Genomic DNA, 14,563 nt, shown 5'->3' with positions numbered 1-14,563 from the left:
ACTACTTTCCCCTGGCGAAAACTGGCTGTGTCGGAACAGATGAATCAGAAAGCTTGGAGAACTGCTTAACTTCTACCAATCTTACCATATGCGAGTTTTACACAAGAAATAGTTACATTGTGTTTTGGAGTGCTTTTTAATATCGATAACAATATGTATTAACCCCAAGCTTGAGGTGTAACAAGCTTACTTTGAAAAAACATTTTGATATGATCTGAATGTTTCTTGCCAAGACAAACATGGGTGCTCTTGTCTATGCGTTCTTATTTCTAGTAGCTTATTGCTGCTATGTAAAAAAAATCTGGCTAGTAAACCTTCCTGCAGTTGAGGAATCTGGCAGGATGTCATAAGTGAATTAGACTTTTATGGCTCATCGGTGATTTATAGACTCTGGGCTCCAGAGAATAAAGAGTAAAATGGATCAAGAAGGTGCAAATAATTTTTACACAAAAGTAGAAGGATATAACTTGTAAGAAGGAACTTCAGGCACATACAGAAGACATGTTCCTCATCCCTGAGCAGAACAGAAATCACAGTTAGATCTTCTTCTTCTTTCGTGTAACATCAGAGGTCCAACTCGGTGTCGTGTAGCCATGCCCGCATCTCTGGTCCTACGTCGAAGAGGCTGGCTTCCGAGGGTGGTCTATATAAAGGGCAGGTGGTTATTATATGTTCGGCAGTCTGTTCAGGGTCACCGCACTCGCATGCAGCACTGTCTGCCAGGCCCCACTTCTTCATTGATGTTTTGAAGCGACCGACCCTAGTTAGTAGACTGTTTAGTTTAATTTTAAACAAACTATATCCCCGAAAAAGTTTTGCAGAACATTCTAATGGAAAGGTCAGATAGAAAGGCAACCCAGGATTTTCTCTAAAGAATTAAACAATGGTGTTGCACCATAATACCGTACTATTGCAGCACCATTATTCTACACCCAGAACAGAATGTTGATGGAAATTTTGACATACACATTGTATTAGTAGTAACTGTTTTAATTATGATAGCTTCTAAATGACCAGATGTCCAGGCTACACCACTGGGTCCAAGCTGAACTCTCAACTTTTCAGTTGAGAAACTTTTATCAAATTTGTGGAACCAAGATTACGTCACTTGTCGGGTCATGTTTCCAATGTAACCTCGTAATTTCACAAATGTTATCATTATTGATAGTATTTCATTCGGAGTATTTAGCAAGAGGTTCCTTGAAATGTAGGCTGTATAAGTGGAAATAACTGAATGAACAGTATATAATAATAATAAGAAGAAGATGGACCTTTATTAATCCACTCTGTCGTACACACACATGCGATTTTATACAGGTAATACAGTACACACTTTTTACAACATGCACAAATACACAGTTATATGCACACATGCACATGCAGTTGAGAGGTCAGAGCGGAGGCAGCCAGTCTAGCCGGCACCAGTGAGCAGTTGGGGGTTAGGTACCTTGCTCAAGGGCACTTCGGCAGTGGCCCAGGAGGTGAACTGGCTCCTCTCCAGTACAAGTCAACACTCCGTATTTTTTGGTCGGATCGGGACGTGAACCCGCGACCCTTTGGTCCAAAGTCCAATCCCCTACAGACTAAACCACTGCCGCCCCTTAAAAGTTTGCTTTTGCACAATCTGTGTTTTACTCTAAGGGTGCATAGTCGAATTAGATTCAAATGATACTGTTTGGTTTTGTTTAAAGGTGGACCAAATAAAAAAAAATAAAAAACCCCAGGGTCGTTTATTATGAAGCCCAGACTGGAAATGTACTCACAAAAGTCTTTATTTTTTGGTCAGAAATGTTGCAGTGGAAAATAAAAAAATGTGCAAAGAAAACCCAAACCAACCAACATGATACTCTATGTTTGTAGTATAACAGCTTTGGTGTTCCCAACAAACACAAATTGAAAGTGTTCGGAACAAACGCCTCTGGTTCAAGGTTGGCAAAAATGTGTTGATCCACTTATTCATACAAGATATGCTGCCAACTATGCTGGTTTAGTTCACTTCCTACAATTAGGTCGGATTATGTTCTCACTGCTATTGGACCGCCCTAGGGATCGCTTTGAAATGGTACCATCTCTCTCAATCTGTGTTGGACCGTTTGTTTTGGTCCACACCAGAGCATGATTACTGCTTCACAACTCCCTTCAAACCACCACCAGCTCTCTTGAAATGTACGGAACATGTTGGTTTTAAGGAGACATAATGCTCTGTTTGAGTTGAAATGGGAACTGGATTGGAGTCTGGCTCAGGGAGGTTCTTCTTCCTACTACTGGGAAATTCCATTAAAGAAAATGTTCTGTTACACGGTTTTACATGAGAAAAAGACAAAACATTTTCCTGGTCAGTGCCTCAACATCCATGGAAATGGTCGTTAAGCTCTTGAAAGGCAGATCCCCAGCTTGTCCGTCTCGAGGGAGAGTGGGGCGGAAAGTGTTTACAACGCCAAGCACATCTGCACTACATTACAGCTACATTACAGCTCTGGAGAGGAGCCACAGAGACCTTTAACTGTTTCAGTTCTTCATCACCTAAACAGTGATCAGTCTCCTGCTGTCAATTCAACGTCTCAACCACTGACGATTGGCAAAAATAAATCATCCGGGCGGACAGAAATGACAAATTCATTATATATTTACTGCTGTGTTTTTGGATGAAGTAGTCATGCCAAGCTGACGAGCCTCGTTTAGATCAGAGCTGAGAATGGAGTGGGTCAGTGCTAAGTTATCGCTGGGCATGACAGAAATGTAGACAAACAGAGCGGTTCGCATAGCCTTTTAACTGCTCGATGACCAGATGACCAGGTCAACAGATTTGATCATCCCTCTGGATTTGGATTTTTTTCCCCCTTTTTTCTGAAATATAAGTAATGACTTCCCAACTTAATCCATCTGCAGTGTGTCAACAAGCCATTGCTTTTTTTCATATCCACAAGCTTGTAAGGAAATCTGACGGGTCCAAGAAAATTACTGTACTCTGGGAAGACAATTTATCAAATGGGATTTGTGGTTCCTGGGCTCCTCCGGCATCAGTCCTAAGTACATCCCAGTATGTGTCCCTTCAGAGACCAGCTGTTTCAGGGTCAAAGCTTTGATAGACTCCCACGCCCTCTTTCTCTTATATTCACCCAGTAATGCCTGCTATTCCTGTACCAGCCTCTCTCGGGATGAAAGCTCCGAACACACTCCCTGGAGATCGCTCTGTATAAATGCTCTCAAAAGGAATAATCTGAAAATGTCCTCTTTGGGAAATGCAGTGTGATTATTCTCCGGGGGCTTTTATCCCATACAGTAGGTGGTCTTATTGATGGCCTACGACAAAAAGCCATTGTTGAAGTTTACTAAAAGCAACTTCTCTCTAGCCCTAAGGTTTTTAAACTTGATTTAAAGAAGCTTAGCCTCCTTGCTATGTACTTCTTACTCACCATTATCCTAATTTAGTTTCATATGTTTTCATTAAACATAATACACATTCTCAACATGAGATAAACCAGCACTAAAATGAATGGCAGTAACAGACTAAATCTAAATGAACATGTCAATCTGTCAGAGGGCTTTTTATTGAATGGGTGGAGTGCCACAGCTTGTCTGCATTCCTTATATCTAAATATAAGCATAGTACACTACACCCTACTGTCAGAGACACGCGTAGTGGCTAAACCAGGTGTTGTGACACATGTGGAGGTATTGTAGTGTGTCTACAGCTCATAAAACATCCCAGTGAATAGAAGGACTCTGCCATGCCCGACATGGCCCCCTGTAGTGTGACTGGAGACCTACAGGCTTTAATGTTGCACCATGTTGAACTATTCAGACTTTAATAATAGCCTTGTTTTACTGGGGCATCCATCATGTCCCGGGCTATAAAAAGCCTTTTCAAAGGTTTTTAAATACTACTGATTAACAGCAACTGTGGCCACAGGGGACAATAGTGTAACTAATGGTAAATGAAAAATAAAATAGTTGGAGAGCACAAGTAGAGAAGCCTCATAAAGTCACATCTGAAGTTTGCAAACATCAGCCCCCTTAAGCTACTGATCAGACCTGAACAAGTGAGGCTGAATATATTGAACCTAGAATGGGTAGGATTTATTGCATATAAACTTGTTTTTTTATTTGAAAGAGGAATCATTTCATACATTATCGATCAAAAGTGAAAGTCTTTCAATCATAATTATGGATTATTACAACCTGAAAGGCGACGGGATCAGAGGTTGTAGTTAATAATTGCTCCTTTATGTATTAAACCCATTTTAAGAGTGACTGTATAGTCTATTTTCAATGCCTTCATTATTTCATTTGAGGTTATATGTTTAATATTCTATGTGTATTAATGGTTATTATGCTGTGATACATGATGCTCTTTTTTCTTCTGTTCTGCCACTTGGCTTTCGCTAGGCAGTTGGAAAGCGTGCTCATCGTCCCTTTTTGTTGTATGATGGCTAGAGATATTTAATAAACTCGTACTCCGATTTTTATGATTTCGATAAAGATAATGACATTGAAGGGAATTATTCAACTTTAAAAAGTAACAGCCAGATACTTTGTTGCACATGTAGAAACAATAGTTACGTCTGTAACTACGGTTCTATGAGTCCCGGATGACCGCCAGAGGCGGTGCTTTAAGCACTGTATTTGTCCATCGCGCGCAGGTCGAGTACCAATACCAACAAAGTCACCTGTGACACCGGCTATATCTGCCGGTGTCGTCAGAGGATCTGTTCTGTTTAGAGTCGGCGAGGTCCTGATAATTTATTCCGGTAAATTACTCTGACCTACTAATTGACCTGACCGAAGTTATTGAGTCTATGTAAGTTTGCTGCTTGGCTCAGATCCACCAAAGTCAGCAAGATCTCACCTCTTCCTAACCCCCCGAAGAACCAGGTTCAATTAACTGCTGTTTCAATTCAGACAACTCTTTTTTAATCTGTTTAAGGGATCCCGAAGGATTTTGATATCAGTAAATGGAGTGTGCTCCTACCTAAGTGTGAGTGGCAGGGTGCAGTCTTACCTTTGAAGCAGGAGAGGAGAGCACAGGTTGTCTTTTAAGTTATCCCAGTCCAAAAAGGTGGGATCAGTTTATTTGAAGAAAAATAGGTCCAAACTAATACAGGGTTTTTACCTTCTCTCTTTACAACATTATAATCATACTAAAAAAAATTGTGCTGTGATCATGTTCAAATATGAAACTTACATTTATTACCAAAATGTTTAATTTCAGCTGCCCAATTCAGTTGTGACATTTTAAAATCTCCCGATAGAATTTAGAGGTATTTCCTCATAAAATGACCGGTGACAATAAAAAGCGCATTCAACTTTTCATTCACCAAATCAATTCACATCAGTTTCATACCTTTTTTTTCGACACAGACGGCGGGTATAACATTCAAAAACCCGTTCCTATCCGCAATTAATTCGGAGGAAGATTCCTCACAGGTGGCGGGTTATAATATTCATACACTTTTTCCGACACAGACGGCGGATTAACATTCAAAAACCCATTCCTGTCCGCAATAATTCGGAGGAAGATTCCTCACAGGTGGCGGGTTATAATATTCACAAACACATCTCTCATCAAATCATTCCACTCAGCCAACAACCAAGAAATTCGAGAGATATTTACCACGTGTGAGAGGACCTTACCGAGAGCTATTAACCCAGCTCTGAAGGACACAGCCTACCGGGAGAGAGTCTACCAGGGGAAACCCCCCTCTCTCTCGCGCTCTCTCAAAAAACCAGTCTCTTTATGCTCAAAAAACTGGATCGAAACCCCAAAAAAACAAACTCCTCCTCTACACCCAATTTGTGGAAAACTGGCCATGGCCTCTAATGTACAAGGCTGGACATGACCCGACATGTTCTATGGCTATCATAACCAACTTTTTGACGCCTCAATGTTTTTCTCCTTCAGTAAGGAGCCCCCCTCCCTGTGAACTGCTGTCACAGGAGAGGGAAAAAACGGCCTACTCTCTTATCAGAGACACCCATAAATCATAGACCTTACACACTCAACCTAAACAAACCACTTTGTTTTGTTTATGCTGTAAATATAGAAAAACCTAAAATATGAAGCATTCTCATTATGGGTTCATACAAGAATATAATTGATCATATATGATTTATAATTAACTTTTGTTTTAAGTATTCACTTCGTATATGATTTATAATTAACTTTCGTTTTAAGTATTCACTTCATATGAAGCTCTCAATAGTTCCCAGAATCTTCTCGCGAGCACACAAGAATTCTGAGTGACAGGATACTCTGTAGGTCATCCGGGACTCATAGAACCGTAGTTACAGACGTAACTATCATTCTATTTCGTCCCTACTGACCGCCAGAGTCGGTGCTTTAAGCACTGGATGACTTATACCAACAATGTCATGAAGAATCCAAACCCTTGCTCACTACTGGAAGTAGCAAAAGGACCACGCCCAAAGGATGGGGAGTGGCGACATTAACCCGATTAAAACGTGGAGAATGTGCCAGAAGACGCCCACGACGCCGCGGCGCAGATTGTCTCCAGGGGCACCCCTCTCAAATCAGCCCAAGATGTTGAGATGCTCCCTGATGGCAGGGGGGCGGCCACTGGCCCCATAGGCATATGAGATAGTATCGACGACCCAGTGGGGTAGCCGCTGTTTCGAGAGCACAACCTCTTCTAGTGCCGCTATGGCAAACGAAGAGCTGCTCCGACTGCCATATACAGGCAGTAGCATCAATATACGCCCTTAGGGCACCCACAGGGCACGGCAACCCGGACATGCCGTTCTCCTGAATGTCAAAGGGGGCCAGGTGGACAGGCTGATTGAAGTGGGTTTGTGGAAGCACCTTGGGCAGGAACACCACCTTTGCCCAAAGGGCAACCCCTGAGCCATCGGAGTCCCACCTCAGGCATGTATCGCTCATGGAGAGGGCATGCAACTCCCCAACTCGCTTTCCTGAGGTTATGGCAAGCAGGAATTCTGCCTTCGTGGGCAGCCACTTAAGCCCCACCTGGGCCAGGGGCTCGAAGGGAGGGGATGATAGGGCATTGAGCAGCAGGGGCAGGTCCAAAGCCGGAGCCCTCAGGGTGCTAGGGGGACGCTGCCGTAAAGCCCCTCTCAGGAAGAGGGACACCGACCTGTGGCACCCCACCGTGGCGCCGTCGACCCGAACATGTCGGGAAGAAATAGCAGCCACATAAACTCTCAAAGGTGGAGTGAGAACGTCCACTATCTAGAAGGGACTGCAGTCTGGGCAACAGTGGACATGTTGACCGAAGGAACAAGCCCATGCTTGCCCCCCAGTTGGGGTAAAAAGTGCGTGAGTGCAAGCTGCACAGCCCGAAGCTCTAGCACCTTGACATGGCGTGCACCCTCCTGGGCAGACCACTGACCCTGGACAGTCCTGCCCTGCCACACTGCACCCCAACCTGAGAGACCTGCATCTGCAGTGACAGTCTCCCGGCGGGATGGGATGGTGCCCCTGGGCACGCCCATTAAAAGATAGGCCCTGTCCCTCCAGCGGGACCGAGAGTGGAGGCACCGCTGAGACACCCTGACTCTTCTGTGCCTGTGCCACTTGGCGTCCAAGTGAAGGCTTTTCAGCCACATTTGCATGGGGCACAGTGACGGCAGGCCTAAGGGCACAACGGCTGAGCCAGCCGTCAGTCTGCACAAGAGCCGGAGAAATTAAATGTAAGGCACCATCTTGCCCAGCCTGGCAAGCTGCTGTAAGCTGGTGGCTGAGTGCGGCTGCTAGAGGGGCCCCTGGGCCTTCTGGGAGTGGGCACAGGCCTCTGAAGACCCGAGATCTGCTGCCTGGTCTGCCTAGCTTGGGCAGCACGCTCCAGTGCCTCCGGGGCAGCTGCCCCAAACAGCTCCCCTGGCTTGACTGGCACACTACGGAGGACATGTCTCCGACAGTGGTGGCTGAGCAAGCCAAACCTGGCGTAGAGTCTGCACCAATAAGGACATAACTCCCAATTCCCTAGACATTAGGGCAAAGGCTCGCAGTGATGCATCACTGAGGCCCAGCAAAGAAGGCTCAGCCGGAGCCTGCTGCAGAGAGGTAGAGACAGCCAGCATCAGATGGGAGAGGGAGTTCCCGATACGACCCATGCGTGCCGCTGCGTCGTAGGCCTTACAGAGCGGTTCGTCTGTGACCCCGCACTGCGGCCGAGGGCACCTGGCATTAGGCCTTGGAGCCTCATCAGGAACCAGAATCAGGGAGGCGATGGCAGGGTCAATGGATGGCATGCAACCCAGCCCCACCCTCGCCGGATCCTGCATGGCAGCAGAGGGCCCTGGTGTCTCTCCAGCATGCATGGAGCTCCCTCAGGTACCCCTCTGAAGGAGGAACAGTGAGAGTGACCGGGGCAGGGCTAGCCTGCGCCGAGTCGGCCTGCGGAACCTGAAGCTGCAAGCGTGCCAGGGCCGCACGAATAATGGCCGCCATGGAGGAGTCCTCCATGCCCTGCAGAGAGCTCTGAACAGAGGAGTGGGAAGCCTCCTCGGGAGTGAGCGGGGCCTCGTCCTCCACCTCTTAATTGAAGAGGTTTAGCCGAAGCCGCTAGCGACATGGCATCCTCAAGCACTACTTGCGCTCAAACCCCGGATGTATTCTGAAAAGCCCCGAATGTTTCACTTGAAGCAATTGTTCACGTCTCGTGAGTAATGTGCAGTACCGGAGTCTAGCAGAGAGGCAGAAGCTGCGGGACAGTAGCATGCATACTGCAGAGCCTTCCCTGCCCTGAAGAAGAAGTGATCCTTCGTTAGCGTGAAGACTCTGCTTTATGCAGCCCCCAAATTCTGGGCTAAGCCCCGGATCTCCTACGATCCTAAATCCGCCACTGCAGAGCACACCGCACATATAGTGAAGATTGTTCTCTGCATTTAACCCATCCTAGTGCTAGGAGCAGTAAATAACATTGATATAGTTAGGCTGAGCCACGCTACTGCTAACTCAATTAAACGAGAAACGCAGCTAAAGCTGGAAACTCAAAATGCTAATGATAGCTCGGGCACAACGCTGCCACAATCAGCTATGCAAAAAAGTACACAATAGCACACTAAGGGCAACTTTATGGGAGAGGAAGCGGGAACACTGTCGTCACCAGAAAGTCTAAGCCAAACGATAAAGACAGCAATCAGGACAACTTAGCTGGGAGAGGGTGCTGGGACACAGCAATCACCAACAAAGTTGACACAAACCTGTCCGTCGAAGCTCTGCGCAGCCGGCCACAGCTCCTGGAGGACGAGTCAACAACCCGCGGCTCCGACTGGATCAGTCGTGAAGCTGCACGCGGCCAGCTGTATGCAGAGAAATCCCTCAGATCAAACGTTCAAACCGAACGCTGTAGGCTACAAGAATGTAGCCACGGTGCTCTCGCGCAGCGAGAAGAAAAAAGGAGCAGATCCTCTGACGACACCTGCAGATATAGCCGGTGTCACGTGGGTCACAGGTGACTTTGTTGGTATTGGTACTCGACCTGCGCATGCGCGCGATGGACATTCTGTTTTCTTCAAGTTTGTATTTTGTTGGTCGAACGCACTTATTGTAAGTCGCTTTGGATAAAAGCGTCAGCTAAATGCAATGTAATGTAATGCAATGTAATATCCAGTGCTTAAAGCACCACCTCTGGCGGTCAGTAGGGATGAAATAGAACTCCCATTGATTTGGCTCAAGTTGTCTTGTCTAGTATAATATATATATGTAGAAGAGGAAAACAGATTTAAAAATCCATTAATTTAAACAAATCATATAAATGTATGATCGTTAGCATGGAAGATTTATTTGGGCACAAGTTAGAAGTTGTTCTATTGTACAGCGCTGCCTGATGGGTAATTAAAGGCAATAGGATACGTTCACAAATGTGGGAGAAATGGGCCAAATTGTAGCATATCAGTAATGAGAACATTATACGTTATAAGTTATTTGCTGAGATCTGGGGTATTTTCACAAAAATGATGTCAAGATGAGAAAATGTTTTCACATCTTTCACTGTTATTTCCACATCAAGTAGTTTTGATTATCTGGCAAAACTTTTGGCTTTTTTGTCTTATCGTCTGACATCTTGTGTTTCTTCCCAGTCTGTCTTTCTAGAGATGTCATTGTGTTCCCAGATCTTTACAATTGTTTTCAGTACAATGTTATCATAACCAAAATAAGTGACGAATACTCATTTGACATAAGGAGTTGTAACAAACTGACAATTTGATTTAGGCCCGATGTCATTTAACTCTTTGGGCAAAGAAACCACCATGTCATTCTCAAAGCTGATAAGCAGGATAATTGTGGGTTTTTTAGACCATTTTTACTTTTACAGGACTAGTTCTACCCGTTGATGGAGCAATGAAGACCCTTTTTGCTGAACGCTTCAGAAAAATCCACTTAGCCACTGTTCCCACTCCATGGTTTCAGCCTTTGACAATGACCCTTCAGATCAAGTGTTTATAGCTCAAGGTTTACAAAGCTGGTTTCGAGTCTTCGCTCTGCTTTAATTTTCTTTTGTCTTTATTCCGTTTTTGCTCGAAATGTACAATGGTATTGTGCTGTATCTGAGTATTCTCCAGGGTCTTTCTTTCTTTCAACATGCGCCAACATGGGCTTTTTGTACTTTTTAACCAATTTATTCTCTCTTTTTCACAAACTTAAAGGCAGTAGCCAAGGGTCTCTACTTTCATCCAGTAAATTTCTGTCATCTTTTTCCTCCGTCTCTTTTAAAGGGAACAGCAGCCATGGACTGAGGAAAAACGGCCTGGGTTTAGATTAATATCACAACTCAACAGGTGACCCTTGACGCCCTCCCCCCCCCCCATCCCTTCCTTTCTCTCTCTCACTGTTTCCTTTTTTCCCTCAGTCTATCTTCACGGCTTTATCCCTTGCTCACACAGACGCCAACAATTCTGTTCTTTGTCTTTTTGCAATCTCTCTTGGTTACATCGCGCCCTGGTTTCAATCCTTTTTAAATCTCTGTCTGATTTGTAACATCTCAGTAATCCCATCCTTTCTTCCTTTAAAGCACTGAAAAAAGAAGGCAGCACATCTCAGCTAAAAACTGTTATGGTTTGTTTATTAATCATCTTCTCTCCTTTAGTCTTCGACAGTTTCTGAAATGAGCTAACCTCTTACTAACCCAGCTTTAGGACTCATGGCTCCTTCCGGCTCTAACATCAAGGCTTCTAATTCACATGTGCTTATTTTCACATCTTTCTGTGTTTTTGAAACTTATCTCGAGAAAATGACAACATTTTAAATGTATGATTTTAAGGGACAGTATGTAGGATGTGGCACCATCTAGCATTGCAATTGAAGATTGCAACCAACTGAATACCCCTCCAATGAGCCTTTACAATACTGCGATAACCAACCACCGGGTGGGTTTATATGCTTTTGTAACCACCACACTACTTTAGGCAAAACAAAATTCAAGTACCGTCTAGCATTCCCAAAGAACTACAGTGAGCTTCAAGTAAAGTAAAAAATGTAAAGGCCTTATCTGAAGCCAGACTCTGGTTTGTCCATTCTGGGCTACTGTAGAAACATGGAACTCTGTAAAGAAGAGTTCCCTCTCTATGTAAATATAACAGGCTGGTTCTTAGCTAATCAAAACACTTTCTAATACATTGAATGTATTAGATGTACTTCCAAAAACATTGTCATGGATATTATATTCTTATTTTGCTAATAGATCTTCCTGAATTCTACACACTGGCCCTTTAAGAGAAAGGAAACAAATCTTCTAATTGACGATTCATTCAATGTCTAAATTCAATACTTTGCTTGACTTTTTTTTCCACACCAACTATGTTTAAACATGTTATTTTAGGTAAAACAAGTAAGTTATAATGACTTTGCTTTCACAACTTGCTTTAAGACTGCAAATAAAAACAACATCGTAATACATTAGTGTTTCATAAAGATGACCACTTTAGTCTACAAAAACTCATCACTTAATTAATATGTGCATACTGTAAAATATAAAATAGGAATGCAGTTGCTTCATAGGTTTAGATAGTGACCTTGTTGGGACTTTGCTTTATAATGTAAAACATGGCAAATGTATTCCATTATAAGAATATTTCCATCATTGGAATATGAGTTTCCATCCATATTTTGAATAACTTGACACAAATCACCTATTGATGTGGCTTAATGACATCAGACACCTTTTAGTTTCCTGAGACAACCAACATCTTTTTATTTATTTCTTTAAATACTGTATTTTTTTAATCTTTAATCTTTGTTTTTTTCTTTTTATCTATGCTGTCTTCCATAATTGACGGAATAAAACCAAACTGGGCAGCTCTAAAAGCATCAAATTAGGATGGATCAATCTTAAGTGTGATTACAACAATTTGCCCCCTAGAAGAAACATAGGAATGACTCATGAAAGGAGCCATCGGGGCTTAATTGAGAGCGCTAGAGAAAGCTCACAGCTGGAGTGCAAAGACGCTGGGATTTGTGTGGGTAGACCCATGCATGTCTGTGCACAAGTGATAAGTGAACTTGCTCATATCAGACGTAAAAAGCCCTGATTTCAATTTATCTTTTATAGCTGCCAATTCATATTTCAGAAAAAAGGTATTCACAGGACATATAACTTGTCATTATGGAAACCGTTGGTGTCAAATCCCAAGGGAAAGCAGTGTGAAAATGATCTTACTGAAAGATAGTTGACATACAGTGTATGTTAAGTTATTTCAATGTTGTCAGTTTACTGTAGGGTTGCAACCAAGATGTTTTTCATCAAAAATCCATAATCTGTTATTTATCTTCACTATTAAAGGTGGGGTAGGTAAGTTTCAGAAACCGGCTCGAGATACACTTTTTGTTATATTCCATGGAATGCTCTTAACATCTCGATAGCAATGAATATCTGAATATGCTTTGACAAAAAATCCATTAAAAAATGTCATCTCTGGAAGCCGTAGTACTGTAAAAAGTACAACCAATCCGTTTAGCCGGGCCGGCTAAACGGATTGGATTGCCGCCCTGTCTGTCAGCCTTCCATCTCGTGCACGCACAAATGTATCTCGTGCCCTCATTGGGCGTGCCATCATTGGGCGTGCATTGCGCGTTCATGTGTGTTGGAGGAGGTGCTCTGTAAGGAAGTCTGAAGGAAGGGGCGGATTCTTTTCGGCTGTGTATTTTCCAATTTTAGTGCACTCGAGCCGGTTTCTGAAACTTACCTACCCCACCTTTAAGATGAAAATTGAAATAAAAAACTGTTCATCCCAGCTTCTCAGTTAAAGTCAAAGGTGATGTCTTTAATTGTCTTTCATTTCAAAACCCAAATAAATGTAAGTTAATATTTTATACAATGAGAAAAGCAGGGATATCCATATTTCTGCGTTACCTAAACAATACATTTATCGATTATCAAAATAGTTTTAGACTTATCGTCTGGCAGCATTAGTTTGTTCTATACCCTGAATTGATATAATTAGGCATTACAAACCTTTGATCATTATTTTATCACTGAGCCAAACTTGTTTTCATCTCAGACAGATAAACATTTAGTGCGGCGCTGTGATGATGTTTATGAGTAAGGTCAGTGGGAGATTGCAAATGAATGCAGCGTGTGTGGAGGCAGAGCAGGAAGCAGAGTGACTCACTAACTCCGCCGCCCTGAGGAATCATCTGCCTCTGTCCAAGGTGCTGGAACACTTTGCATAATTGTCCTTCTTTTTCCTCCTCCTCTTCATCCTACACAGAACCAACTCAGATTCGGCTCTCCATACAAGCGCTATGAACCCAAACCCTCAGGACCCCTTTGGCATGAACCAGCAGATGGGTCGAGGTCCCTCCCTGCGCAATGGTGAGAGAAAACACACGCACACACTTTAAAGTCCCTTAATAGACCTTTCAAATTGATTCTATATATTCTCTTCAAAATAGTCTCCACTGGAGAAATAGAATAACTCTGACCCCTTCCATCAGGATTTTTGTTTGTTTATTGTTACTTAACTTGAATGTTTTGGTTAGGACTCGTTTAACATAACCCCCTCCCTGCCTGAAAACCTCCATTGGACTCTTTGTTTACTTCCATAACCTAGTGACATCACTATGTAAGACTCACGCTTCTATTGGCTAGCGCTAAGGGGGGGTGGGGCATCTCTAAGCTGTTGACGAGATCACAACAGAGCAGGCCAGCTAACCAATCAGAGCAGGCTGGGCTCTGGTTTCAGACAGAGGGTGAAAAGAGGTGCTGCAGCACAGGCTGTATGAGCAAAATAAAGAGCTTTTTGAACATTGAAGCATGTAGACACGTCACAGGAGAGACAAAATATAAATATTAACCTAAAACTGAGCATAATATCTCCTTTTAAAAGTCATTTGTTGTTATGGCTTCCCTTCTAACAAAGCTGCTAGTTTCCCTCGCTTAAAATCAATTATAACAAGGCTATGCAGTCTCTTTTAAAAATCTTAAAAACAGCCCGGAGAGTGTAATTAACATCCACTTATGTATTGAGACGTCACCACAAACACTCATTCAGTGCATTCTACTCTGCAGGAGAAAAGCAGAGCTCTATGTCATCGCAGTACAGAGGCAACATGTTTTTCTAGCAGACAGCCTCTCAGTCTCAT

General features: G+C 43.3%; 1 protein-coding gene across 2 annotated transcripts in view; it reads left to right on the top strand.

Annotated features, from left to right (window-relative positions):
• The window catches only part of crtc3 (CREB regulated transcription coactivator 3), a 60,136-nt gene that overhangs the window by 29,394 nt on the left and 16,179 nt on the right, over positions 1 to 14,563 (top strand). The window contains exons 5-6 of one of the 2 annotated variants that reach the window (XM_034197525.1): positions 10,699 to 10,761; positions 13,690 to 13,793. In XM_034197525.1, coding sequence (XP_034053416.1) covers positions 10,699 to 10,761; positions 13,690 to 13,793 — 167 coding nt within the window. The remainder of the gene's footprint in view (positions 1 to 10,698; positions 10,762 to 13,689; positions 13,794 to 14,563) is intronic. The other variant, XM_034197526.1, reaches the window with a different exon arrangement.

The sequence above is a fragment of the Gymnodraco acuticeps genome, unplaced genomic scaffold (assembly GCF_902827175.1).
Source record: "Gymnodraco acuticeps unplaced genomic scaffold, fGymAcu1.1, whole genome shotgun sequence".
NCBI classification, from domain to species: Eukaryota; Metazoa; Chordata; class Actinopteri; order Perciformes; family Bathydraconidae; genus Gymnodraco; species Gymnodraco acuticeps.
This window is presented reverse-complemented; position numbering and strand designations above follow the sequence as displayed.